Source organism: Moschus berezovskii, chromosome 2 (assembly GCF_049115385.1).
Source record: "Moschus berezovskii isolate FMDL1 chromosome 2, NW_MosBer_1.0, whole genome shotgun sequence".
NCBI classification, from domain to species: domain Eukaryota; kingdom Metazoa; phylum Chordata; class Mammalia; order Artiodactyla; family Moschidae; genus Moschus; species Moschus berezovskii.
In genome coordinates, this window is record NC_142461.1 from 10,415,910 (window position 1) to 10,441,182 (window position 25,273).

General features: G+C 51.1%; 2 protein-coding genes across 3 annotated transcripts in view; one reads left to right on the plus strand and one right to left on the minus strand.

The window, feature by feature from the left end:
• Positions 1 to 485: 485 nt before the first annotated feature.
• Positions 486 to 1,478, plus strand: GPR3 (G protein-coupled receptor 3). Its single transcript, XM_055398599.2, has one exon. It carries the CDS (start codon positions 486 to 488, stop codon positions 1,476 to 1,478), a length of 993 nt encoding a protein of 330 aa, XP_055254574.1.
• Positions 1,479 to 9,683: 8,205 nt separating this feature from the next.
• WASF2 (WASP family member 2) overlaps positions 9,684 to 25,273 on the minus strand; it is a 72,970-nt gene continuing 57,380 nt past the window's right edge. For both annotated transcript variants that reach the window (XM_055396965.2, XM_055396966.2), the window contains exons 3-9: positions 23,374 to 23,508; positions 22,702 to 22,855; positions 20,491 to 20,608; positions 19,343 to 19,467; positions 16,819 to 16,974; positions 14,546 to 15,063; positions 9,684 to 13,572 (exon numbers count right to left, since the gene is read on the minus strand). In XM_055396965.2, the coding sequence (XP_055252940.1) occupies positions 13,415 to 13,572; positions 14,546 to 15,063; positions 16,819 to 16,974; positions 19,343 to 19,467; positions 20,491 to 20,608; positions 22,702 to 22,855; positions 23,374 to 23,508 (1,364 nt within the window). In that variant the 3' untranslated portion in view covers positions 9,684 to 13,414. The remainder of the gene's footprint in view (positions 13,573 to 14,545; positions 15,064 to 16,818; positions 16,975 to 19,342; positions 19,468 to 20,490; positions 20,609 to 22,701; positions 22,856 to 23,373; positions 23,509 to 25,273) is intronic.

Sequence of the window (25,273 nt, forward strand, 5' to 3'; positions counted from 1 at the left end):
CTTCACGAGCATTCTCTGGGGGCGGAGTCTGGGGCTGGCCATGCTGAGAATCGTGAGGGGTCTGGTGAGCCTCAGAAACTGAGCGTCATCCTCCCTGGTGGGGAGGGAGCCGAGCTGCTGTCAGTCTTGAGACGTCCCCTCCCCCAGTCCTGGGCCTTTCCCGGCTTCTCAGGGATCCTATGGGCCTCCATGACTTATGGTAGTCCTTCATCTTGTCCTCCTCCGTCACACACGTGGGAGAAAGAGACCTGCAGGACTCAGAGTTAGAAGGGAGAGTGGAGCCACCCCCACCCTTCGCCTGGCCTAGGGGCATAGGCGAAGACAAGGGTATCCTGGAAGAAGCTTCAGGGCATGGGAGGGGGTGGGCAACCTGGGACCCAGCCAGGTATCCTGAGGAGAGACCCCCCACTGCTTCCAGACCCCCCCCCCTCCACCCAGCTCCCAGCCCTGCCAGCTTCTCACAGGGCCTTTCTCCTACAGGTACCATGATGTGGGGTGCAGGCAGCCCCCTGGCCTGGCTCTCTGCTGGCCCTGGAAATGTGAACATGAGCAGCATGGGGTCCACAGAGGGGCCCACAGGCCCTGCTGCACCGCTGCCCTCCCCCACGGCCTGGGACGTAGTACTGTGCATCTCGGGCACACTGGTGTCCTGTGAGAACGCGCTGGTGGTGGCCATCATCGTGGGCACTCCCGCCTTCCGTGCCCCCATGTTCCTGCTAGTGGGCAGCCTGGCTGTGGCAGACCTGCTGGTGGGCCTGGGCCTGGTCATGCACTTTGCTGCTGTCTTCTGCATTGGCTCGGCAGTGATGAACCTGGTGCTGGTTGGCGTGCTGGCCATGGCCTTTACTGCCAGCATCGGCAGCCTACTGGCCATCACCGTTGATCGCTACCTTTCTCTGTACAATGCACTCACCTACTACTCGGAGACAACAGTGACGCGGACCTATGTGATGCTGGCCCTAGTGTGGGGGGGTGCGCTGGGCCTGGGGCTGCTGCCTGTGCTGGCCTGGAACTGCCTAGATGCCCGGGCCACATGCGGCGTAGTCTACCCACTCTCCAAGAACCATCTGGTGGTCCTGGCCGTTGCCTTCTTCATGGTGTTTGGCATCATGCTGCAGCTGTATGCCCAGATCTGTCGCATCGTCTGCCGCCATGCGCAGCAGATTGCCCTCCAGCGGCACCTGCTGCCTGCCTCCCACTATGTGGCCACCCGAAAGGGCATTGCCACCCTGGCCGTGGTGCTTGGCGCCTTTGCCACATGCTGGCTGCCCTTCACCGTCTACTGCCTGTTGGGCGATGCCCACTCCCCACCCCTCTACACCTATCTCACCCTGCTCCCTGCCACCTACAACTCCATGATCAACCCCATCATCTACGCCTTCCGCAACCAGGATGTGCAGAAGGTGCTGTGGGCTGTCTGCTGCTGCTGTTCCTCTTCCAAGACGCTCTTCCGATCCCGCTCCCCCAGTGATGTCTAGTCTCATCCTGGTGACCCTCCAGCCCTGATCACTACAGAATTCCAGAATGTTAGGTCCTCCAGGGCTTTGTTCCAACCCCCAGCTCCACACCCCAAGACCCAGCTGGTTCTGGAGTTCTAGGACTTTGGGTGTTTCACAGGATTCTGTTCAGATCCCTGCAGGGCCCAGCTGACTCCATGGTTCTAGAATGTTCTGGTGGTCAGGGTTCCAACTCAGAAATATCCCACAGCCCAGATGGGCTTGGAGTTCCAGTAGGCTGCTGGGTGTTTCACAGTGCCATTCCAAGTCCCTGACCTTCCCCCTCCCTTGACCTTGACCATGTCACTTTACTTTTGCATTTCTGAGCTAAAGAGAGAGGTTAGTTACTCCGTTGCCTAGATAAGAGAAAGATTTATCTGTATATATGTGCACATACAAAGAGAATATCTATTTATTATTTATTTATGAATTTATTTATGGGTGTCAAGGGGAAAAAAAGAGACCCACACCTTGAAATCCAGGCCATACCAGGGTACTCCCAGTCCCCAACACCCTCATTTCTGACCTCAGTTCCTAGAAGGGGGGAATAGGGAGAGAGAAAAACCACGTATTTTGTTATTATTTTTGCTTACTTTTTATCGAAGAGATCATAGAAACCAGAGCCTCCTCCCCAGGCCCGCCCCCCTCGGGTTTGCAGGGGGAACACACCAGCCTCTGGTTTTTTATTTTTTTAAGAAGCCATCACCTGAGAAACCGAGAATTCCTCTGCTCTGGGGGCCGGCTGCCCTCTGGTGGCCGTTTTGGGGGAACTGCAGCCGTGTCGGCCGTCAGAACCAGGCCAAGCAACCCCAGCTCCACTCCAGCCTGGTGTCCAGCACCATAGCCAGAGCCTGGGGTCAGGTCTCACCCTGCGGTGCCCTACAGGAGGCAGGGTGCGAGCCAACACCTGAGCCCTCTGCCATCTGGGGTAGGGTCCCCAGTGCAATCCCTATGCCTGTTCCTGACCCAACCCTCAATAAAAAAATGACTTTGTGATAAGTAAGATTTGTCTGTGCATGAAAGGAGTGGTGTGGGGTGTGATAGGTAACAGCCTGGAATGGGAGGATTAGGCCAGGCCTGGGGACCTATGGGGGGGATCCAAGAAACTGGAGACCCAGGTGGGGTATGGCTGGCAGGTAACACCTCCCACCCCAGGATGCCAATCTGACGGGTTCCTGTGTTCAGACCCAGGCATCCCCAAACAAGAGCCCCGCCTCCACCAGGACTAGAACCCCTGGTGCTAGACCCCCTTGGGTTTAGTTTGCTCACATCTTGCCTACATTAGCTTTCGTTTGGGGGCTTGGCATGCTGAATATGCTCAAGACAGGCAGGTGTTCTTACCAACAGCAGCCTCCTCCACTCACAGGTCTTCTCTGTGTGCTGAGCACTGCATTAAGTGTTCTGCATCCGTTACCGCACTTATGCCTAACAAGCACCCCCTGGCACGGGTAATAACTTCTCCATGTTACAGACCAGGAAACAGGCCAAGGGAGATTCAGTGGTCAGCTCAAGGTCATACAGCTAGGAAATGGTAGAGCCAGGATTCAAAAGAGGCACATGTGTTCCCAGGCCCTCTGCACTGTCTCCTGGCCGATGCCCCCTCATCTCCTGCCTTCCCAAGCCAAAGGCTTAGGACATTCTGGACCCTGCCTTGTGTCGGGGTTAATTTTCAGAGCCAGTGGCCCCATTTTGGGAGGTGGTTGGATGGGGTCTGTTCACTCAGGAGCTGGAAGGACTTTTTTTCTATGCAAGGTGAGTGATGGTAAGTGTGTGTGTACCCTTGCGTGCATTTGAGGACAAAACTTGGCAGGACTCTGAGTTTCACTGTTTTGGATCGAAAAAGGACTTGTTCACTAGGTACAGGCAGGAGTAGGTTTGGGGTGTGGCTGAAGAGGAAGCTCTGACTACCCCAAACCCACATCTACCCAGATGGGCAAAGCCTGGAGGTGGGGCCCTCAGAGCACCCCTATTGCACAGATGGGGAGACTTTCCCTGGCCAGAGAGCTTTTGCCTGATGTTTAAGATTCCTCCCCAATGGTAGACACAGGAATCCAAGGGAAGTGGGCAGGGTCACAGCTGGCGGAGGGCGGGTCTGGGCTGAGCTACACACAGTGCCAATCCAGGCCCAAAGTGGAGAGGCTCCACCAGGTCAGGGTGAGGCTTACCTCCTCTCCCCACCTTCCTGGAAGGTCCCTAGGAAAAAGGTCCCCAGTCAGGAAGCACCTTTCCCATGCCAAACATCTCCCACAACATCACCATGGCCCTTTTGGGAAGGGGGTACTATTGCTTTCCCCATTTTACAGAAGAGAAAGTTGAGGCTCTGAGTGTAATGAAGTTTTGTTTATTCATTGCTGTCCCTGTGGGCAGCATAAGTTCTAGCTGGAGGACACAGTAATAAAGAGAGGAACTAAAATATGATAATGTCAGAGTGACATGTCCTCAGAGACGGGGAACAAGGAGCGCAGGCAATCTTTAAACGAGGGTGCCCCTTGGGACTTCCCTGGCAGTGCAGTGGTTAGGGTTCAGCTTATCCACTGCTGCTGGGGGCCCGTGTTGGATCCCCGGTTGGGGAACTAAGATCCTGAAAGCGATATGAAGTGGCCTAAAAGTAACAAAAAGATACGGATGCCCTCAAAGTCCTCAGTGAAGGTGACATTTGATTTGCCTCAAGTCACACAGTTAAGAGCTGAGCTGACCTGAGGGTTGAACCACGTCCTTGTGACCCCGAATCTGCTTCTTTTCTGGGTGAGGGCATTGGTGTCAGGGGCAGCTCAGAAATAGCAAGCAAGGAAACCAGGGCAGGGAGCCCTGTCCTGGGCTAGAGAAAGTTTTGGGGGTCTGCAGGGCACCCCTAGACCTTTGGGAGGGGCAGTGTAGGAACAGGCCTCCTGGCTGCCTTCGCCACACTCCCAAGGAGCACCCACCAAGGTCCCGAAGGAGCAGGGCCAGGGGCTCATCCCATCCTCAGTGGGCTTGGCTCTTGGCCCCCTCCTCGCTTCTGGCTCCAGGGCCCAGGAGGGCCAGCCTCATTTGTGGTAGACCCTCCTCTTCTGTCTCTGTGTGGCTGTGAGGTGGCGCTCAGACTTTTCTGGAAGCCTGCATCTTCAGTCTCAGCCTTGAGTCCCGGGCCCACATGAGGGTGTCTGAGCCCATCCCCGGGTTGGGGTCTGTGTGCGCGGCGGGGTCCGCTGGCTTCTCCTTCCACCTGGAACTCTGCAGCGGCATCTCCGGTCCTCCCTGTACCCTAAGTCTGTGTTTCCTCCAGGAAGACTCCCTGGCTCAGCCCTCCTGTGGCTGTGAAGAGGAAGTTTATACACCTTGCTACACTTCTCCTTAGTAAATATTTACAGAGAAGTTTTACCTTCCTCATCAGAATAGGGGCCTCTGAAGGCTGTGTCCCAGCTCCAACCGAGGGCCCCTGAGAGAAGGGACACGTCTGCCCCTCAAACTGAAGCCGTCTGTGTCTCTTTCAGGCTCAGACTTCTCAGCCTGGGGCTGCTCATCACGTGTGCGTGCATGTGTGCGTGTATGCCTGTGTGTCTGTGTTTTTCAGGGTGGGGAGTAGCCAAGACTTCCAGCCTCTCTGCCTTAGCCAGTTGTCCAGCTCCATGCCTGGTCCCACCCAGTGACTGAGGCCCAGGAGGGTGAGCTGGGCAGTGGGGGCTCCCTGGCTTGGAGGAGGCAAAGGCTGGGGCCCAGAACCCTGCCTTCCAGCGGGGGTAGGCCTTAGGGTGGGGCTGGGGCCCTTCTCTCCTCCCCTTCTTCCCAGGTCCTGTGGAGGGGGCAGCCCCCACCAGGGCCAAGACTGCTTCTCCCTGCAATAAGTGAAGAGACAGCAGCTATTAATATAAGATGAGTTCACGGGCTCACAGCTTCTGCAGGCTGGAAAACAGGCTCCTGGGGCCGGGGGCTGCAGCAAGTCTCATCTGTCAGATTTTCTCCTGGAGCCTGAAACCTGCAAGTCCCACATCCTGCGACTCCCTACATGCGGAGACATGTGTGTGCACAGGCATGTGCACACAGGCACACACGTGGGGGTCCAGGTTCCAGACACATGCGTATGACACACGCATCTGCACACTGGTGTGCACACCTGTGCACACAGATATCTCACATGTACACAGACCATGTCAATTTCAGGTGCACATGTTCTCATGCAGAAGCACACACCTAAATGTATGCACATGCCCCGCACAAATACACATGCACAGACACGCGGCCTTGCATATGCATGTGTGCATACAGGTCCAGGCATGCTTGCATACCCAGAGCCATCTGCACACCACGGCACACCCACGTATATACAGACACAAAACTGCCTGTGTGCATACAGATGGCACCAGTCATGTACACACGTGCGTACAGGCTACATTCAAGGACTTGTACGTGTGCATATACATGTACACACATGTCTTTTGCACACAGTGTACACACAGTCACACAGGTTCCTCACTGTCAGTGTTCAGCAATCATGAATTCACAGGCAGACCCTTGGTTTCCAGTACCATCCTGCTAGCTCAGTCTCCCCTCCCCCCAGCCTCATGACAGGCAGCTCAGGCTCCTGCCAACCCGAATGTCTGCCCTTGGCTTCCCACCCCCCCGGGGGTCCCCGGATCCCTGATTAACCCCCTCACTAATTGGCCACCAGCCCCTTGACTTTGCTGCAGGCCTTCTCGGGAGCTGGGAGCGAGAGGCTGCAAATTGGCCAAGAAGGTTGGGTCTGGGGAATAGCATACGAGGCAGGGCGGGGGTGCTATGAGCCCAGTGCTGAGCTGGAGCCAGGCAGGGTGCCCCTGTACCAGGACTGGGGGCACTGGCATCACACCCCCGGGGGGGGCACTCTCTAGGACTCACATGCACCCAGTCACCTGAGTCTTCACTGCACGCACTTTCAGACGCACGAGTCATGTGGGTGGACGTGCGCCAGCCCACTTCACACAAATGCATGTGAACATTTGCACACACCCACATACACTCAGGAAAAACCCCATTAATCAAAATCTTACATGTTCATCAATTCACCTGTCAGATACACAGAGACCACTGCTGTATGTACATCCAAACACACTTCACCTAAATGCCCAAATGTGTCACGTGAATCCGTGCTTGCAAACACAAATTTACATGCCATACATGCCTGTGAGCGTATACCTAGGTACACCTGTAGGCATGGAAGAACATACATCCACACCTGTACATGCACACCCAGAGAGTCCAGGCATGTATGTGCACACCATTCGTGTGTGTGCCTACCGTGATGGACCCCCAAATAGCCACAGAAGAAGAACTCCCACAACCAGCCACCGACTTTGCGGAGGAACAGGGAGTTTGAAGTCCCTGCAGTCTACAGGGAGAGGGGTGTGTTTTGGGAGTGGGGAGTGGTGGAACTTGCCTAATACCTAAGCCCAGTACTCCCTCTGGGTTCTCCTCAGCCTTGGGGCTCCCAGACAGGACAGAGGTTCTGGCTTTGCTTCTCTAGTTCCTGTCTCCTTGGCTCTGGGCCTGAGCCCACAGTGAGTTCTGTTTTCTTGTAGACAGCCAGGGGCATTGGAAAGCAGAGGGTTTCTACTTTCATGCCTGCTGCCAACTTGCTGTGTGACTTTGGGTAAGTTACTGTACCTCTCTGTGTGTCTGCCTTTTCAACTGTAAACTAGAAATAAAAAGCTTGGTATTGGCCATCCTTCCAGGATTGCCTGAGGAGTCCATGGGTTCATCTTTATGGATGCGCTTTACTCAGGCACACGTCTGGGAGAGGTTAGTTCCCAAGACAATGAGACACTGGAGTTGTGGCGGGGTGGGGGTCGGTGTTGGGCAGAATACATAATCCTGTTCAACTCCTCATTGAACAGGAGAGGGAGCTGAGGCCCAGAGGGAGCAGCAAGGTGGGAGCTAGAAAACCTGGCCTCTGACTTCTCAGCCAGGAAATCTCCTCCTCTTTAAATACGTATGCAGGGCATGAGCAGGTGTGTGCACAATCCCCCAGGTAAGGGCGGGGATGCCTGCCTGCTGCAGTGGGAAGGTGTCTGCAGAATGCCTGCCACCATGGTACCGAGCATTCTACCAGGGAGATTCTTTTGGTTGTGAAAGGCTTATTTTTTTGTTCTCTAGCTTCAGACCCCACAAGACACTTCCCCCGGGGCTAAGGCTGGCTTTGGGGAGCACCTGAGACAGCTCCTACCTTCCTGATCTAGGAGGGAACTAGCTGACAACCACCCCAGAGCTGCACTTACAGGAAGTGGTGCCAGGTTGCCCTAGCCACCAGGCGGCCAGGAGGGGGCAGTGAGGAGCTGGCCGAGGCAGCACAGGAGGGGTGGCTCCTGAGAACTTTGTGTGGTCTGCTTGCGTTTGTGAGCCTGTAACTGTGTGCTGCTCTGTGCCCTTGTTTGCACAAAGATAGGATTCTGTGTGCACGTGTCTCCATGTCCGAGTGCACAAATGCCCACATCTGAACAGGTGTGTGCATATACTGAAGTTGTGTCTGTTGGAAGCCCCTGCCCATACTCAGGGAGACCACTTTGTTCCAGGCAGTTGAGGGCACTGGAACTAACTCTATTGGTCAGTTCAGCTCACTTATTTCAAAGCAAGAGCAAAACTAACCATCACTTATAAAACTAGGCACCAGCAGGTAGGTAGGGCAGTCTGCAACAAAAAACCTTTAACACACCCCCTGACACCAAAGACCATGATCCTCGATGGAGATTCTGAAAATGGTTTACGTTGCGTGGTGGGCAGAAAACGAGAGACTCACGTGCGAACTGTGGCTCTGCTGTTGGTCGGCTACACGATCTTAGGCAACTCAACCTCTCTGAATCTTTAGTGTCAAGTGGGAGACCCTTGGTTGGTGAATTAAAGCATAGGCAGTCTGGGGCAGCTTCAGCATCAGTCCCTCCAATGAACACCCAGGACTGATCTCCTTTAGAACGGACTGGTTGGATCTCCTTGCAGTACAAGGGACTCTCAAGTCTTCTCCAACACCACAGTTCAAAAGCACCAATTCTTCGGCGATCGGGAGTTGGTGATGGACAGGGAGGCCTGGCGTGCTGTGATTCATGGGGTCGCTGAGAGTCGGACACGACTGAGCGACTGAACTGAACTGAGTGAGTCTCGGGCAGGTAGTAGTTGAATGTGCATTCTTCTCACGACTAGCCCGGAGAGCTGAAACTCCCAAGTGGAGGAGCTGGAATTTAAGTCAGACTTACAGCTGCCCAGAACCACATTCCTTCCCTCCAATTCTCCAGCAAGGGCGGCTCCCGACACCACCATTTTGTCTTCTCCCAGGGCGGGCGTCTGGCTGCCTGTCAGTCACCGGCCTCGGGAAGCCAAGTGCTGACTAAACACAGGCCTGGGCAGGAGGGTGGGGCGAGGGGCTCCGCCGGAGCCAGCCGGTTCCCGCGCCCCCTCCTCCGAACCCCCACCCCCAGCGATGAGCTCAGAGTGGCTGGCACAGCACTTGCTGACGATTCAGAACTTCTGCCCCCTCTCCTGGGATGCCAGTGGGTGACTCTCTCGCAACAGCAGGCGTGACCAGCCGAGTCACCAACCCAGCTCCCACCCCTCTCCCGGGGGCCGCCCCACACCGTCTGCCGGGCTCAGAACATCAATTACCCCCGGGGACAGCTACTTGCAGCAGCTGTGCTCGGAACAACCGTTGCTTCCTGGGTAGGTCATTCTTTTAGGGTCAGAAGAGAAACCCAGACCTGTCGCCTTCCCAGGCAGGAGAGAGAGGGGGCGTGTGGTGGCTAACCCTTTTATCGGATTCCATTGTAAGTCGTTCTATTTAAGGTAAGTTGCTGGGGTCTGAGAGGCAGACAAGATGCCGGCCAGATGCTGGCAGGCAGCATCAGCATTCTCCTGCCTGATGTGAGGCGCCCCCCCACCCCCGCCCTCAGCACACCCCTCTCAGCCAGCTGAGGCAGCCTCCACGTCCCCCAACGGGTCTCCTCCTAAATCAACACCCCCACCTCCCGCACAGGGCGCACCAGCCAGAGGCAGAGGCCCCGCCCTCAGGGCCCACCCACACCGACCTCCCTTTGGAGCTCTGGCCGCCACCTGTGGCTATCAGTGTCGCCCCCTTGGAACTGCTTCCCCATTACACATATATGAGTTCACGCACGCACACAGGCACACACACACACACACACACACACACCCAGAGGTGGCCGCGTGGTTACAAAGACTTTCATCAAATTATTTAAAATGTTGGCATTTATGTATTTGAAAGTATACATAAAACAATTACATAGAATCTTCAGGTCACTTGGGGTGCTAATGTGCTACACACATGAACCTGGCAGGGATTCAAGTGAGACCAGGCTTGGAGGCATAGGACTTTGAAAAACTGGATGTCCTTCTCTTCTAAGGACCTGAGAGGAGCAGGGGGAAGAGGAAAGGGTCACTTCAGGGGTTTGGCTCAGCCCCACTGCTCAGATCTCAGTTGCAGCTCCTGTCCCATCTTCAGGGGAAGGGGCCCCATCTTCAGACCGTACCCCACGACATACAAGCCCAGTCCCTAACATCTTCATGTGGCAAACACACCCAAGAATAATCCACCGGACCAGGTCCTTATAAATATATTTATATCAGAGAAAACAAGGCACTTTGGGAGCATTACGGCTCACTCTCCTACACATACATCATTCTAGACAGAAAGTAAAAATTGGTTAGTTTCTCAAGTGAGTTAACTGAATAAAGTTAATACAATAACAAAATTGCTCCCTAGCCCTTCCTGAGGAACAGGATGAGGTGCATCTCTGGGCAACACCTGGTATCCCAGGTCAGCTGGACCCTGGTAGAGCTCAAAGCCTGACGACCCCAGGAAGCCTGACATCTCTCCTGAGCAAAAGCCCCTAGCCCTGGGGCACTGCCCCCTTCCCCAAGCCAGGTGAGGGGGGGTTGCAGTGGGAGGCAGGCAGACAGCAGAGCTGGGACACGGTGGGAATGCTTAAGCAGGGTCACCAAAGCCACAGAGACCTCAATCTGTCCGAGCTGGCGCTGCAGAGCTGGAGGATCGGCGCCACGGGAAGAGATTTCACATTAGCCCTGACAACACCGCCTCGGCTCTGCGGTGACATTGGCCAGGGTCGTTTCTAAGGGGCATGCGAGCTTCCGTTGAAGGCGAGCTGGAGCTCGGTCCAGCTGCTCTGAGCCTCCAAGGGATCGCTGAGCCTGCCCCCTCCCCGTGGCTGCTCCTTTGGAATGTACTCATCTCACAACCAAGGCAGAGCCACAAGTCACTTCTGACACTGCCGACTGGAAGCTGGGCCCCTGGGCCACAGGAATGGGGGCAGGTCCCCTGGGCTGGGCAGAATAGGGAAGGGAGGCAGCTCCTTGCCTTCAGCCCTCAGAGTCCTTAGGGCCCACTGCTCCACACCCTCACCAGCCTCAGCCCTGTTTAAATAATCACTAAACTTGGCTTTCTACAATTACAGGATTCCAAAGACACACAATTACCTGCACAGGGTCCTTTATCATCTTAAAGGGCTCTGGGTTTAAAGAAGCTTTTTTTTTTTTTGGTGCACATATGCATAAGTAGAGCCCAGAGGGCCTCTCGGCTGACTGGGTCCCCAGCCCCCCGAGCTAAGAAAGCTTCGCAAGGCCGGCTGCTACAAAGCGCCGAGCTTGGCTGCATAGATTTTAATGAGAGCGTCAGGCAGAGCTGTGCTGTTGCTCTCCGGGACTTGCAGATCATTACCAAACCAGCTGTAGGATGAGAACACAGCACATCGAAACCCTAGGAGGTCACTGAGCTAATGATCTAATCCTACCTTCCGCAGGCAGTGCCCCTCCCCACCACCTCCTGCCCCCAGCCCTCTTCCACGGCGGGCTCTGTCCATTCCAGAAGCCAGGCCAACACCGCCCCCTTCAAGGTCAGAGCAGGATGATTCGCGCACAGTGCTGGCTCCCCCTTTTCCGGAAAGGAGGGGGATGGGGGTAATTCAGTCAAAGCCATTAGGCCCAAACCCTGGCCTGGCCTGGCCAGGCCCCAGGACTCCTATTTGGGAGAACCGCTGCCCTCTGCCTGCTGCTCTGGTCACTGCTGGGCGACAGCTGGGGGCACCTTCAACAGCCATTTCAGAGTTCTGAAGAAAGCACCTTCAGCTTCCGGAGGCACGGCAGGGGTGCACACCGGCTGGCCCTCTCAGCGCAGGAGGCTAGTGCCCGCCCTGCGCCCAAGGCGCCCTATCTGGGGAGACAGGCGGGCACACTGGCCTCTCAACAGCTCTGTCCCCATGACTGCACGCTCTCCTAGAGCTGGAGGGGCTGGTGAGGGCTTTGGCAATGACTAGAACCATGTGCTGCGCTGGGGGGAGACAGATCCTGTTTGTCTTTGTTTCAGCGCTCGGAGAGCTGGAGAAGCCAGGAAAAGCCGGTTTCAGCCTAAGAGGCTACACAACAGAAGAGAAGAAACCTCTCTGCTGGCCAAAGCGGACCAGCTTTTTTTTCTCAAGAATAGCACCTGTGTATTAGCTTGGGGAAAAAGTGAGGAGGGAGGAAGGGAACATCATGGTGCAGTGAGAAGGGGAGCTGGAAACAGGACCCAGAGTTGTCCTGCCTCTCAGCCCTCCTCACGGCTGCCAGGCCTCCCCACCCCACCTCCCCAGGCAGCTACCTGCAGCAGCTGCCAGCCTGAGGGACTGAAGTTTCTACAGTTGGCAGGACCTATGCTTAAACTGGGGAAACAAACGGGGAAGGAGATGCAGAGGAATTGAAAGCAGCACCTGTCACACTGCCTGCCCTCTTCCTCCTCTCACTACCTCTGGTCCCCCAAAAGGGCAGCTCTCAAGGCCAGGTGCTGGGCTGGTGACAGGAAAGGGGGAGCAAACAACGACAAGAGCGCCCACGAGGGTCTGAGCAGCACTGACAGGCCTGGCGCAGGCCCTGTGCCCTTTTGCTGGAATTCCCCTCTGCGGGGAGGTCTGGAGCAGCGCAGAGCCCAGAATCTAGCAGGTGCCCACGATTTGGTCCCATAAAGCACAGGGGACTCAGAATCAGGAACTCCGGGCTTGAGCTCTGTCCCCATCCAATGGTGTGACTGTGAGCAAGTCACTTCCCATCTCCAGGCTTCAGTGTCATTCAACCCAAAGACGTCCGCCTTCTTCCAGTCCTGCAGCTCCGAGTCTCTGCTCGGCTCCTAACCTCGGCAGAGGCTCAGATCCCTGGGTGTCAGGGTAGTTTGGTCATGGGTTCTAGAGGTTAGAACCAGGCTGTGGTGCTTGGAGGCACCTGGTGGCAAGGGAGGGGTATTTAAGGGACATGGGAACACCACATTCAGGGAAGGGAGCCTGGAAGCCAGGCAACCACCCCTGCCTTCAGAAAGGCACTGTTTCTGGGCAGAGAGGGGTGAGACATTTCTTTAGGGGCTTGATGGCTCCTGGAATAAAGGGCGTCTAGACACAGAGGTGGCTTAGAAAAAGGCAGCCTCACCCTGCGGATGAGGACAGAGGGGTGAGGCACTGGGCCTGCGGCTGCTCCGCCCTCTCAGTGCACGGGAAAGGGGCCAGCAGGCTTCAGGACCAGGAGATGGCTGGCACTATGCAAAGCAGCTGAGGGGAAGGATTCTGGACGACCACAGAGAGTGGCTCCTGGGGGAAGGCACCAACTCCGTCAGACACGACCCACGGAGTGTGCTTTGGGGTCTTCCCTCCTCTTCAGTCGGCAACAGCCACTTGAAGGAAAAGGGAACATCGCAGCCACTGAACCCAGCAGCCCCAGGGGGCCCGACCTCGGGGAGATGGGAACTACATGGTGATTTGGAGGAAGCATTTGGGATATATCTTTGGTTGCTTCAGGGAAGGCTCTGGCCCCTTGAAATTCTTTTTTTCCTCCCTTTTCTTCCCCATGGGACTGTTGGGGTAGGCATCAAAGAAGGCAGGTAGGAAAGAAAGAAAGAAAAAGGAAGTAGGCAGCAGGCAGAAGAGTTAATCCGACCATTCATCTTCATCAAACTCAGAGGAGTCGTCTTCCGAGTCACTGTACTCCACAGCAATGCGACGTGACAGAATGGTGGCCACGTCGTTGCCCACAACATCCCGCTTCTCTTGTTCCCGCTGCTCCTCAACCCTGCGCAGCTGAAAGCCTGGTGGGGGAAAGAGAGAGAAGGGTTAAGAAGGCGAGTCAGTCTCTGAATCCATCCACAACTGAGGAAGAGGGAGCAGCCCCTGCTGGAGGTGGGTACTGGAAAGGACAGTTAAAAAGAAGGATGCTGGAGGAGAGCAAAAAGGGAAAGGGGGAAGCTGATGAGAAGTCAGGCAGGCTTTATGACACTGTGGTCCCAGTGCGACAAGAGCATCTGAAGGTAGCCTGCCATTCTTCCAGGCTCCCACGCTCTCAGGCTGGTGAGGATGGTACTTCTCACAAGGCTTCGAGTAAGGAGTGGCCGCCATATCTCATCTAGCAGGCACTCAGTCAGACAAAGTCATCGATTTTCATGGAGTTGAGCTGCCTGAGGTTGTCTCCTCTAGACAACCCTTCAGTTCACTGAGGATCAAACAGAAGAAACCACTTTAGCCTCCTGGGACCAGAACCAGCCTCTGACAGAGACTAAATGCTCCACGAAGGGAAGGCAATGGTGAGGGAGGGGAGGAAGGCAGGGTGAAAGGAAGGAGACATGGAGACAGGAGGAAAAAGGGAGGAAGGAAGGAGGTGGGAAGGCAGGGGAGAAGCGCGCAGAAGGATAGGAAAGGCAAAACAGTGAAGGACAGGGACTGTCTGAGTCCAGATGAGGAATTACCTTCCAACACACTGATTCTTGTTTTTTCTGGGGCCCAGAATGAACACAAGGACACACAAAGCATAAATTTCCAAGGAGTTTGAAGATCCTAGGTTAAGAAGCCTTTACTTTAAACCAAGCTGGAAAGAAATACAAACCTCTGCATTTCTGGAGTGAAGCCTTTCTTCAGACTGATCTGAGGTCTGAAGTCCTAATCTCTCTCCACCCAACGAAAGCCATTGCCCTGGAAGGGCACAGAGCCCCCCATCTACCCTCCAGTCAGTCATCCCAGCTGCCCAGACAAGGCGTCATGATCCTGGACCCACCACTGGGGGTTTACCTTGACGGATGGCTGAAAGCAAGTCGCTGCGGGCATCGCTCACAGGAGGCAAGGAGGACTTGGGCTTGGTGGTGTCAGAAAGTGGCGGAGGTGGCACAGCCGGTTGGCCATCTGCACCACTGCAAGGGGGTGGAGGGGGCCCTGGAGGAGGGGGCGGGGGCGGGGGCGGAGGCGCGCCTCCTGCTGGCTGGGGCAAGGCAGGTGGTGGCAGCGCGGAGTAGTCAACTGCCGGCGGTGGGGGAGGAGGTGGAGGGGCAGCAAAATCAGGGTGAGGCGGGAAAGATGGGGGTGAAGGTGGTGGCGGGGTCACTGGAGACCCAAATCCTCCAGGCGGTGGTGGGGGTGGAGTGTTTATCATTGGAGGTGGAGGCGGAGGGGCAGGTGGTGGAGCAAACCCGGGTTTGGGGCCTGGCGGAGAGCCCAGAGGAGGAGCTGGTGGTGGGTGGCTTGGGCTGACCACACTGGACCTTTTGAGTCCAGCTACGCCAGACCCTCTTTGGTTACTGTCTGCCGGGTAGCTGAAAGGACAAAAAAAAAAGACCCACGATCACTCTCAGGATGCAAACACCCACCTTTATGTTAAGCTATCGATTACCCTGGGTTCATTCTAGTTGACAGTATCATTTCATTTTGGCTCAAACAGAAAGAACAACCTGGGGATGGTCAGAAATCCCCAGCCTTGAAATGGGCAGCTTTGTAAGATAATGAGCTTCCCGTCAGCAGAAGAATAGAAGCAGAAATTGAGAAATACTGCCTGAAAAAAAGTAGACTTAGCAGTTCTTTAACAGGTAAGGCTGGCCAAGACCATCTCTTAGGCCCCCCTCAAACCTTTCAGCTCTGCAAGGGAAGGCGCCCTCCTGAGTCCTCCTCTAAGAGGAAGGGTCAACTCAATCCTGGAGTCAGGACTAATAAGCCATGTAAGAACGAACCGAAATAAAAATTCAAACAGCACCACCCACCAGGCTCCATTCCATAGGCTATTAACATTCACCAGATCTTGTGAGGGCAGGAAACCCAAACCAAGCTAGGCAAACCTGACCGGGGTACAGATTTAGGTGAATGCACCTTCAGTGCTCCTGTGGAAAAACTTGAGAGAGAATGAGGGCCTGAGGGTCAGCAGAGACAGGAAATGAATGTGCCGCCAGACCTGACCCAAGTTGAGGGAGCATTAAGGCTCACCTCGCCTGGGTCGGGCCTGCGGCACTGAGGTCTCAGGCCATGCGTGAGGCTGAAGGGCCTCTTTTTCCACCTTTGTGTTTGTCTTGCACTAACAGCTACTCCTTAGGAAAGCATCCATCTTGGAATTTTCCACAGACCTTGGAGCCTTACTGCATCCGACACAGCCATCAGCAGGAAGTGATTTGGGAGGCAGAAGGAGATTTGGGATTAATGGTTTCAGACGCCAGGAATGGGGCGGGGGGTGAGGGTGACAGCACGGTTATAGGTCTCCATGGGAAGGGTCTTCAACATCCAGTCTCCGATTAAACAGTGTCCAAGGAGACAAATGTACCTTTCAAAGCTCTCACTTGTTAGGCATCAGAAAGAAAAGTAACTATTTTTCCTCAGGAAACACTGAAATCGAACACTCCTCAGATCCCTCCCCTTTCCAGCCATTACATGCTGACTCTTCCTGTATACACCTCTGCCAGGGACACTGACAAATATCAAAATGGTCAGATCCTAAGTCTCATCTCTTTCTCTTTTGTTTCATTCTTTCTGGAGATTCTATCCACAGTGAAATGGAGCAGAGGCAACAGGAGAAAAAGGTAACTAACTACTTACTAGGTCCCTAGACAACTAGGGAGAAAGATTATTCAGTATTTTATGGACAGCAGCAGATGATACCACTTTATTGCACGCCGAGTCAGAGCTAAGCAAAAAAAACAAGAGAGAAGCTGGTGACTTCTCTCTGTTCAGGTGTAGCCAGTAGTTAAGAACACAGGCTCTGGAGTCAAACTGGCCTGCTTTCCAATCATGAGTCTGCTTCTTATTGACAGTGTGATCTCAGGTAAGTTCATTGACCTCTGTGCTTCACTGTTTACTCATCTGTAAAATGGGTACCTATCTCAAGAGGACTCTTATGGAGGTTAAGTAACACATATAGTGTTTGGCATAATGCCTGGTACCTTACAGACAATAAATATCAATTATTTCTATTATCCTGACTCACTTGTCTGGAGTTACTTTAGTGGTCCTGGCCTGGATTTGGAACTTTTACTTTATTCTTGAGAGTTTAACCACCCAGAGTAAATAGAAGAGATACCACTGTTTACCTGAATTCTGCTGGTGGGGGAGGCAAGTTGTCCTCAGAGAAGGAAGGAGAAGGTGGAGACATGGCGTCTGACTGTGGTGGTGGTGGGTAGTTGCCTGCATCCACATTCTCAACAGAGCCAATGCTGCCATTCTGGTACACCAAGGTGGGTGGATACCTGATAATGAACCCAATGCCAAAATTGTTATTTAAAGCCTGAGTGATACTCTCTTGCTTTCCTAAAAGAGCCCACAAAAATGCATTTGATACAAAAGCTATTAGGGAGAAATAAAATTAGTGTATTTCCCATATAGTTTTTGTTGTACTGAAATTTTATTTTAGTACTAAATATTCTATTGCTAAATATCTCCCAGATATTTCTACCCCTCCAAGTTGCTGTAGTTATAATTATTTTATTTTAAAAAAAAATTTAATGGAGTATAGTTGAATTACAATGTTGTGTTAGTTTCAGGTGTACAGCAAAGTGAATCAGTTACACACACACATATATCGCCACCCTTTTTTAGATTCTTTTCCCATATAGGTCATTATGGAGTACTGAGTAGAGTTCCCCGTGTTACACAGTAGGTCCTTACTGGTTATTTATTTTATACATAGTAGTGTGTATATGTCAATCTCAATCTCCCAATCTACCCCTCCCCTCTCCCAGATATTTCTGTTGGATTGTCTGTAAAAATGGGACTCAACCCAGCTTATCAAAATCATGCTGTTCCTTTCCTAGTGCTGGCCTTGTCACATCCAGCAGTTCTTTGAAATTCTCTCCCAAATGTTAGGGGCAGCCCAGACCCAAATCCCAAAGTCTGTCTTGCGGCAAAGGGCAAAGCCAGGCCCCAAGGCTAGTGAGCTACAAACACGTGACTGGCACAGAGCCTGGTTTTGAGGTCGGCAAGCCTCTGGAGTGCTCAAAGGCCAAGGAGGCATTTGACTGCAAAACCAAGCTGAGGATAAATGCAAGTTGCTATGTGGTAGCTGGATGTGGTCTCTTATCTCACAAACCAAGCTGCTGATTCAAGTGGGGTGCTAGAGCTGGCCTCATGAACACCTGTCCTTCATAGCACTGGGCCATGGGCGAATTCACTCTGGGTGAACAGCAACAAACTTCCACACAAGCAGGAACACACCAGGCAGCAGCTAACAAAGTGTGGCCTGTTCCGTTCTACCTCCCCCTTCTTTACACCACTGTTGGGTTATAAGGAACTCATCTAAAGTAGACCCCAGGGAAAACAGAGTTGGAGGAAACTAACTAAATCAAATGATGCTCTGACATAGAAAACCCCCAAGGCCTGCAGCCCTGCAGTGTCTCTTTACAGGTTCCCAACAGCACGTCCACGCAGAACAGCCCCGCAGCCGGATCCCAGACCTCTCGGAGAGCAGGATCACCACACACAAACACACACCCGTAACAATTGGTTGGCATTCTGAACACACAACTGCTGGTCTTAAGAATCACTGAGCCTTCCTATGACAAGGGCCTGTCTGAACAGGATGAGATCATGGAACAAAATGGCCCCTTTTTATTAGGAGGTGAAGGTAATGGAGGTACCCTCAGGGCTGATTCCCCTGTAGAAAGGTTAACTTTTTTCCTCTCACCATCTTCATCACTCTTTAAAACAAATCTCTTAATCTGGGAAGAACAAGTGTCAGAAGTGTCAAGATTTCTAAAAGTCAAGAATTTCATGGTAGAATTATTCCTAAAAGCAAGAACAACTCAACTGTTTCCTTTTATCATTCCTAGACACCCAGCATGGGCTGGCATGGTTCTCCCACAGCCAGGATGCAAGGTATTTAGGGGAAAAACCAGGGCGACGTTTATGCCAGGCAATCTCGGTGACTTGGCTTTGAATGTCACACAGGTCGGACACCAGGATAAGCATCAAACCAAGCTTTCAAACCATTCCCCCCATCCCCCCACTTTAAACCTCTAGTGTGATCTGGTATTGGGAAATGGGGTCAGACTGACATCTACTATTTCTCCACAGAGATATATAGCCTCAGTACTGGCCGCACGACCTTTCCCACACTGTCTCTGAGGTCTGCTTTCAGTCCCTTGGCCAGCCTCTCTCCTGAGACTGACAAAGGCTGACTGAAAAGTTGCTTTGGTGATGTGCACAAATTCTCTGCCTGGCATTCCCTACTCCCATGAAATGTCCAGTTCTTAGTCATGACCTTCGAATCAATGCTCTGAAGGCAAAGGACTCCTAAGATCACTTTTCTTCCCTTTCTAGTCTTTCCTTTGAGGCCCTCAGACATCCTAAGGGCACTAGAAGCCATGGGCTTTATTTTCCAGACCACTCTGGTCACCGTATTTAAACTGCTGAGCCTCTAGATTTTTTTTCTTATTTTTAGCAAATTTTATTCACCAGATGGAGGTACTTTAAAGTAGCTGATTAGCAGCGGTATTGATTTAAGCCAAACAGCCAGACTTCGGGGGTGCGAAAGGTATCACACCAGAGCTGTCAGACTGCTGCCCCCAGTTGCGCAGACCCTTCAAGGAATGCTACCAAGAGGACAAAAGCAGTACCCACCGAGAAGGCTTTTCTCTGGACTCCACAAATTCCTGACCCATCTTCATTTTCTCCCACTCCTCCTTACGTGTCTTGATTTTACGTGGGTTTACATTTCCTCGATTTGGGTTATCTTTCTTTTCTTTCTATAATGAAAAGAAACAGAAAAGCTTAACAAACATTTCCGAAAGTTCTTCGTTAAAATTCCACCCAACTTCATGGATATAACCCTAGAGATAATCTGCCTAGACAGCATACAGTAACCACAGAACTTACAAAATTGCTGGGTTTAGAGTGACCTAGAGGTCATCTAATCCAAACCACCTCCTGGGCTCAAACACATTTCTTCAATCCCATACTCAAATACCTGTAGCAATGGAAATCTACCATCTTTCTGGGTAATTCATTCATGTTTTTGAGCAACTCTAAATGTTAGGAAGTTAATAAATAGCTATTTATTATTCGTTATGCCACAAAGGTCAGTCAAGAGAGAAGAGAAATAATGACAGCCATGGATATCTGGAACAGAGATAAGGAAACAGTTAAAAAACAAACCCACACAACTGATGGATTCTTCAGCCTGTGCAGCTGCACTAGTCCCCGGTGCTCTCTTAGGCCTCCCAGCAGCCATGCTAATGGGATTGTGAGGTTGCAACTGCTAGGTCATATGCTCACACATCACTGGGAGTCTAAGGGGAGGGGAGCATCTCCACCAAAACTAGGCCTATGCCCCCACCCCTGCCCCGCCCAACCAGTAGTCAAGGTGTTAAACTGCTCCCATTGCAAAGCAAACGCTGCAGAGCCTTGTGCTGATCTCCAAGAAATGAGCTGCAAAGCTGGCGTGGAAGGGACTAGCCTAGCTCGAGTGTCCAGCAGAGTCAGGTGCAAATTGCAAGAGAAATAAATGGTGAATAGAAAAGTCAATTTCTGAAACTCAGCCTGAATATACTCAATTGTTAATAGCACTGGGGGGAACAAACACATTTTTGGTGTGATTTATACTTTCATCTTGGTTGTGCTTGGAGTGGACACATTTTTTTAAGAGTCTTACCTGGCATCCAAGCAAGCAGCCACTCAGAATGATTACTTCACATAAGACTGGCTTCCTTTTTATCCCCCCTCCACAATCGTGCCTACTGATGTGAGAACAGAAGCCCCTTTCCCCTCACCCTGTGCTTTCTCTTCTCTTTCATGATATCCTTGGTGTCCTGCAGCATCTTCTCCTTCCAAAGATCAAAGAAGTACGAAGGGTCTGTATAGAATTTGAGTGCCTCTTTCCCGTCATCCCTGGGATAGAAATGAAGACAAGTAGCTGTCAGTAGACAGATGAGCTCCCAACCAAATCCAATATTCCAAACACCTACCAGTTAGCAGTTTTTACACTGAGGAATCAAGAAGTCAAATCGACTGCACAATTCCTCCTCTATACCAGCGTTCCAAAGCCCCTGAATGGCATGGCACCTCTTTACTTATCTAGCTTTTTACGAACCTTAGCCTTACTTTCAATTCCTGGTGGAGGAATCTGCATGGTTAGGACAAGAATAGCAGCAGGGATCCTGATTATGTCTAATGATCTCCGGGGCCGCAGACATCTCCCCGAGGACATTCTGATATCTTGGCACATCAGATGGGATTTCTGCCACTGGCTCCCCTACCACCATCAATTGCCCAGGACTCTCCAGCAAGCATTAATGGCCTTCCGCCCTCCCGAAACCTGTGTGCACATGCACAGCCTCACATGTGTACAGATGTCTGCATGTACACGCATGAATGTGTATCATGTGTGCAGCTGTCATTCCTCTGTAAATACAGGCAACCAAAGCACTTCACCTACAAGAGCTCAGCATCCGCCCCCCACGCCCCAACCACAAGAGGGCCCCAGTGAGGAGACGGCCAGCTGGTCTGTGACCACAAGATTTAATGAACATCTCTCAGTGGCTGTGACAGAAGAACAGGGTGAGCTGATGAGTGTCAGTGTAAGGGTCATCCGCCAGATTCAATGACCTTGGCTGGAATCCTGAACTGTGGCATGGCTAAGTCTCTCCCACTTTTCAGAAAGCATGCATTTAGGGATGGACAGTTATTTTAACACTATTCTGAACTAAAACGAATTGGAAAGGTAATTCTTTTCTGACCTCCAATCTTATCACAACACACAGAAACCAGTTCTAATCAAGCACTAATGATTTTTATATTAAATCTTGTTCTGAGTTAGCCACATCACTCGTTTCTGTTAGGCTAAATCCAGAAAACTGAGACGAGAATGTTAAAAAGGAAAATACCCAACATTAGCTGAAAAATATACTCGTCTTACCATACTCCATTCAATATTATCAAGTGTGTAATCCCTTCCTCTCCTACAAACCCTCTGCCCAGATCCAACCAGACTCAATGATGGACGATGCAGAGTCAGATCTCTGCCCTGCTGTGTTAGCTGGCCCCTTTGAGAGCCAAGGGGCAGACATAATTTCACACAGTAATAACAAAGGATAGGTACCGCGTACTTTCTCTGCATCTGTGTGAGAAGTGGCCATGTTCCTATCTGGCTCTCGGGATCAGGTGGGTGTCCTTGGATTTCACATACACACACACAGTCTACTTTGCAGTACACCCATGTCTACAGAAGACATCTGCCTCCAGCAATCTGTAATTACTTTTACCTGTTCCAAAGATATTTATGGATGCGAGCAAGATAAATATTCGCTTTCTGTCCCTGCTTGGAAGTTTTCTGCACGATAACGCTACCAGACCAGACCACTAGAGGGGAGGGGCTGTAAGCTGTCTATAAGGCTGCCTTTTTCAAGTCCAGCCATAGCACCATAGGTCCTTTCACAGGCGAATGCTGAAAGGATGTTCAAAACAAAGTGAATGACACTCATTTGGAAGAATGCCAAGTACTCCTTAGGCTCTGGAAGGACCTTCAGGGCCCAGAGAAGCCAGTCCACAAGGCTGGCCCCACTAACACGCCCAAACATCTGGTAATCTAGTGGTTTCAGAGTAAGTGGGAGCCTTGCTAAAATGTTGCCCCTGGGATGCAAGCTATAGAACTGCCTTGTAACAAAGTCCTTTTGGTTCTATAATAACTAAATTCCTTGGATGGAGTCCAAGATGGACCTGGTTTATACCAAATTAAACTCTGCAGCATAAATGCTATAGCAAACTTTCAATATTATATATTGTATTCACTCATATATGAGTTTCAGAAACCAAACAATAATAACACCTGTTTATATGGTAAATGTTAGCTTCTTCTACCACAAGCAACTCTGGGGTAGGTAGTACGCTTTTTGATACAATCCTCTGATGTACACAATATCTTTAAAAAGACAATCTAGTGTTGTTAGCCACAGGCTGAAGAGGGGAGAAGCTAGCCAGGTTACCTGTAAGGGGTAAGATTGTTGAGAGGTGGAGGAGTATCACAGGTGTTATATGTTTCCAAAACAGGTATGGGGAGAGAGTTTCTGTCAAAGAGCTTCTGGTCTTGAACAGTAGAGCTTCTGAAGGCCTTTCGGGTGTTGATTCCTTGCAGTGATACTGAAAGAAGACGGAAGACATTAGAAAATGGACGACAGGCTATCCGAGCAAACACTGAGTCACACCAGCCAGAGAGGCCTCAGCTGCTGCATTTCTTGGCTGCGGCTGTCTGCAGCCAGGTTTTTTTTTTTCCTTCTCCCCCTCTGGGGAAGCCCCACAAGGCTGTCAGCAGCCCAGCCATTTCATGACTGAACAAAATGAGGCAACACAAAGGTTTACTATGTGGCCAGATCTAGCAGGCCCCTCCTTAGGAGGATTGAATCTTCCAAGTACTTTTATGGTAGCAAAACACGACTGGGGGGGAAGGGGAATTTGAGAAAGAGGGAATTGGAGAAAGGGAGTGTGTGGAGGTGTGGGAGAGATGAAAAGGTTTCTTCACATCACCCGGGTTTGTGTCATTTCAAAGAAGAACTCCATAAGTCTCTCTGATTTCCCCCCTCACTTTTTTATAAATCAGGGGAAAAAATTCTAAGCAACTGCTCAGCAGAGCCTGCAAATGCTGATCTCAGCTTCCTTACCTTCTTCTTCCTTGGGATCCAGCTGAGTGACTTTAACTTGTAGGCGGTCGACCCTCTCAGCAAGGGAGCTTACCCGAGAGGCAAAAGTATTTGCCTGAGTAAAGAGCTCTCCAAAAATGTCCTCGGCATATTTACCTGAGAGAGCAAAGAACCAAGTCACTAGTGCATAAAAGTGACCAAAATGGTCAGAAAAACTGGCTACTAAAGACTGTACTCACCACCTCCCAATCACACACGGACCCCGTCTCTCTAAGATGGTTCAGGCTACAGGAAGAGCTTGTTCTTGGAGACAGAGATATACCCTTCAGAGCCTGGGCAGCCTGCTATGTACTCTGTAACTAAGAGTCTTCTTGGAAAACTGAGCTGTCATGAAACTCAAAGCAGGCTGAATAAAATCAAAAGGTGTAATACAAAGAAACATCCGAGAAGAGTGGATAGTATGTCTACACATTTGCCTATAGCCCTTAGCTGTTTGCTGTTCTGTAAAAGTACCCTATGAAAGTGGTTCTGGAAAACAAATTGTGAGTTAGTTAGTTAGTGTTTACAATTAACATAAAAAATAAGAAGTTAGATTCTCAGTGGAGGCCCAATACGTTGAACAACCATGATGAGATGTGGTATCTGTGAGAGGCCTTGAACTATCACTAACTCCTAGTAGAGACTAACTTCTTCTAAGGGGTGAAAAGGTGATTTTATGATTTATAACCTACAATTTTGAGAGTCTTTGCTTTAGGTTATAATCCTTCAAATCTACATCTCAGGAAACAAGTGGGAAGCTGAAACATTCAAGCTCTCCCTGAAAAACAACATACCAGTGGTCTCATTCCACAATGTCTTGTTTTTTTAGAAAAAGAAAAGAGCTCCGTACTTTCAACCCTGGAATGCAAGGAGAATCTGCAGCCAAAGAAACATAACAGCAATCTGACACTACCTCCATACTGTCATTCCAAGCCACAAAGCACATTCTCACTAGGAATGAAAAGTGGTGCATACGAATACATATACCATCTGAGTGTGTTACTTGCAAGGTGAAGGCAGGCATAAGTGACTGCGCCCAACCAACAGATCATTTCTTTGAGAATTATTTAAAGTAGATCTGATTTTTAGCTTCTAAACTACATTTATGCTTAGTCCACACCTGAGGGGAAAAAAATTAGTTCAAAAGGCCAAAACTTCACCTTCAGGGTGAACTGCAGCTCACTCACCTTCCCAGTGTAACCTGAAGAGTAAGCATAAGACCAATCAACAGCATATTCTGGATTGCCAGTAAATGTAGTCAATAAGGAGTTTCTAATCAAGAAAAGAAGCAAGTCTTTGCATACTGAATGGTTCTGTGATCTAAACAACCATGGGAAGCTTCTGAGCTCAAAGGACTCAAACTGGCTAACAAACTGCATTTCCACTGTGCAGGTTGAAGATTCCTATCTGACCCCTGTCCAAAAATGGCTAAGTTCCTGTAAGAACAATACTGAACTGACTCACAGATACAGAGAACAAACCAGAGGGAGAGGGAAGAGGAAAGGGACAAGATGGGCTAGGGGATTAAGAGGTACAAACTACTCAGAATAAAATAAGCTGTAAGGATATATTGTAGAGCACAGGAATACAGCCAATATTTTATAGTAACTATAAATGGAATATAACCTTTGAAAATTATGAACTACTATGTCGCACACCTGACACATATAATATTGTAAATCAACTATATTCAAAAAAACAAAAACCATACTGTATCACGCTTGCCTAGGTAATGAGAAAACTGATTGAGAAACACACAACATTAGTATGGAAATAAACCATGCTCAAGAATATCTGGCAACCAACCAACTGTTCTGGAGGAAAAGAAAACCCCAAGTCAACTCACCCTTAGATCACCAAAAGAGAGTACCCAGGACTTTCC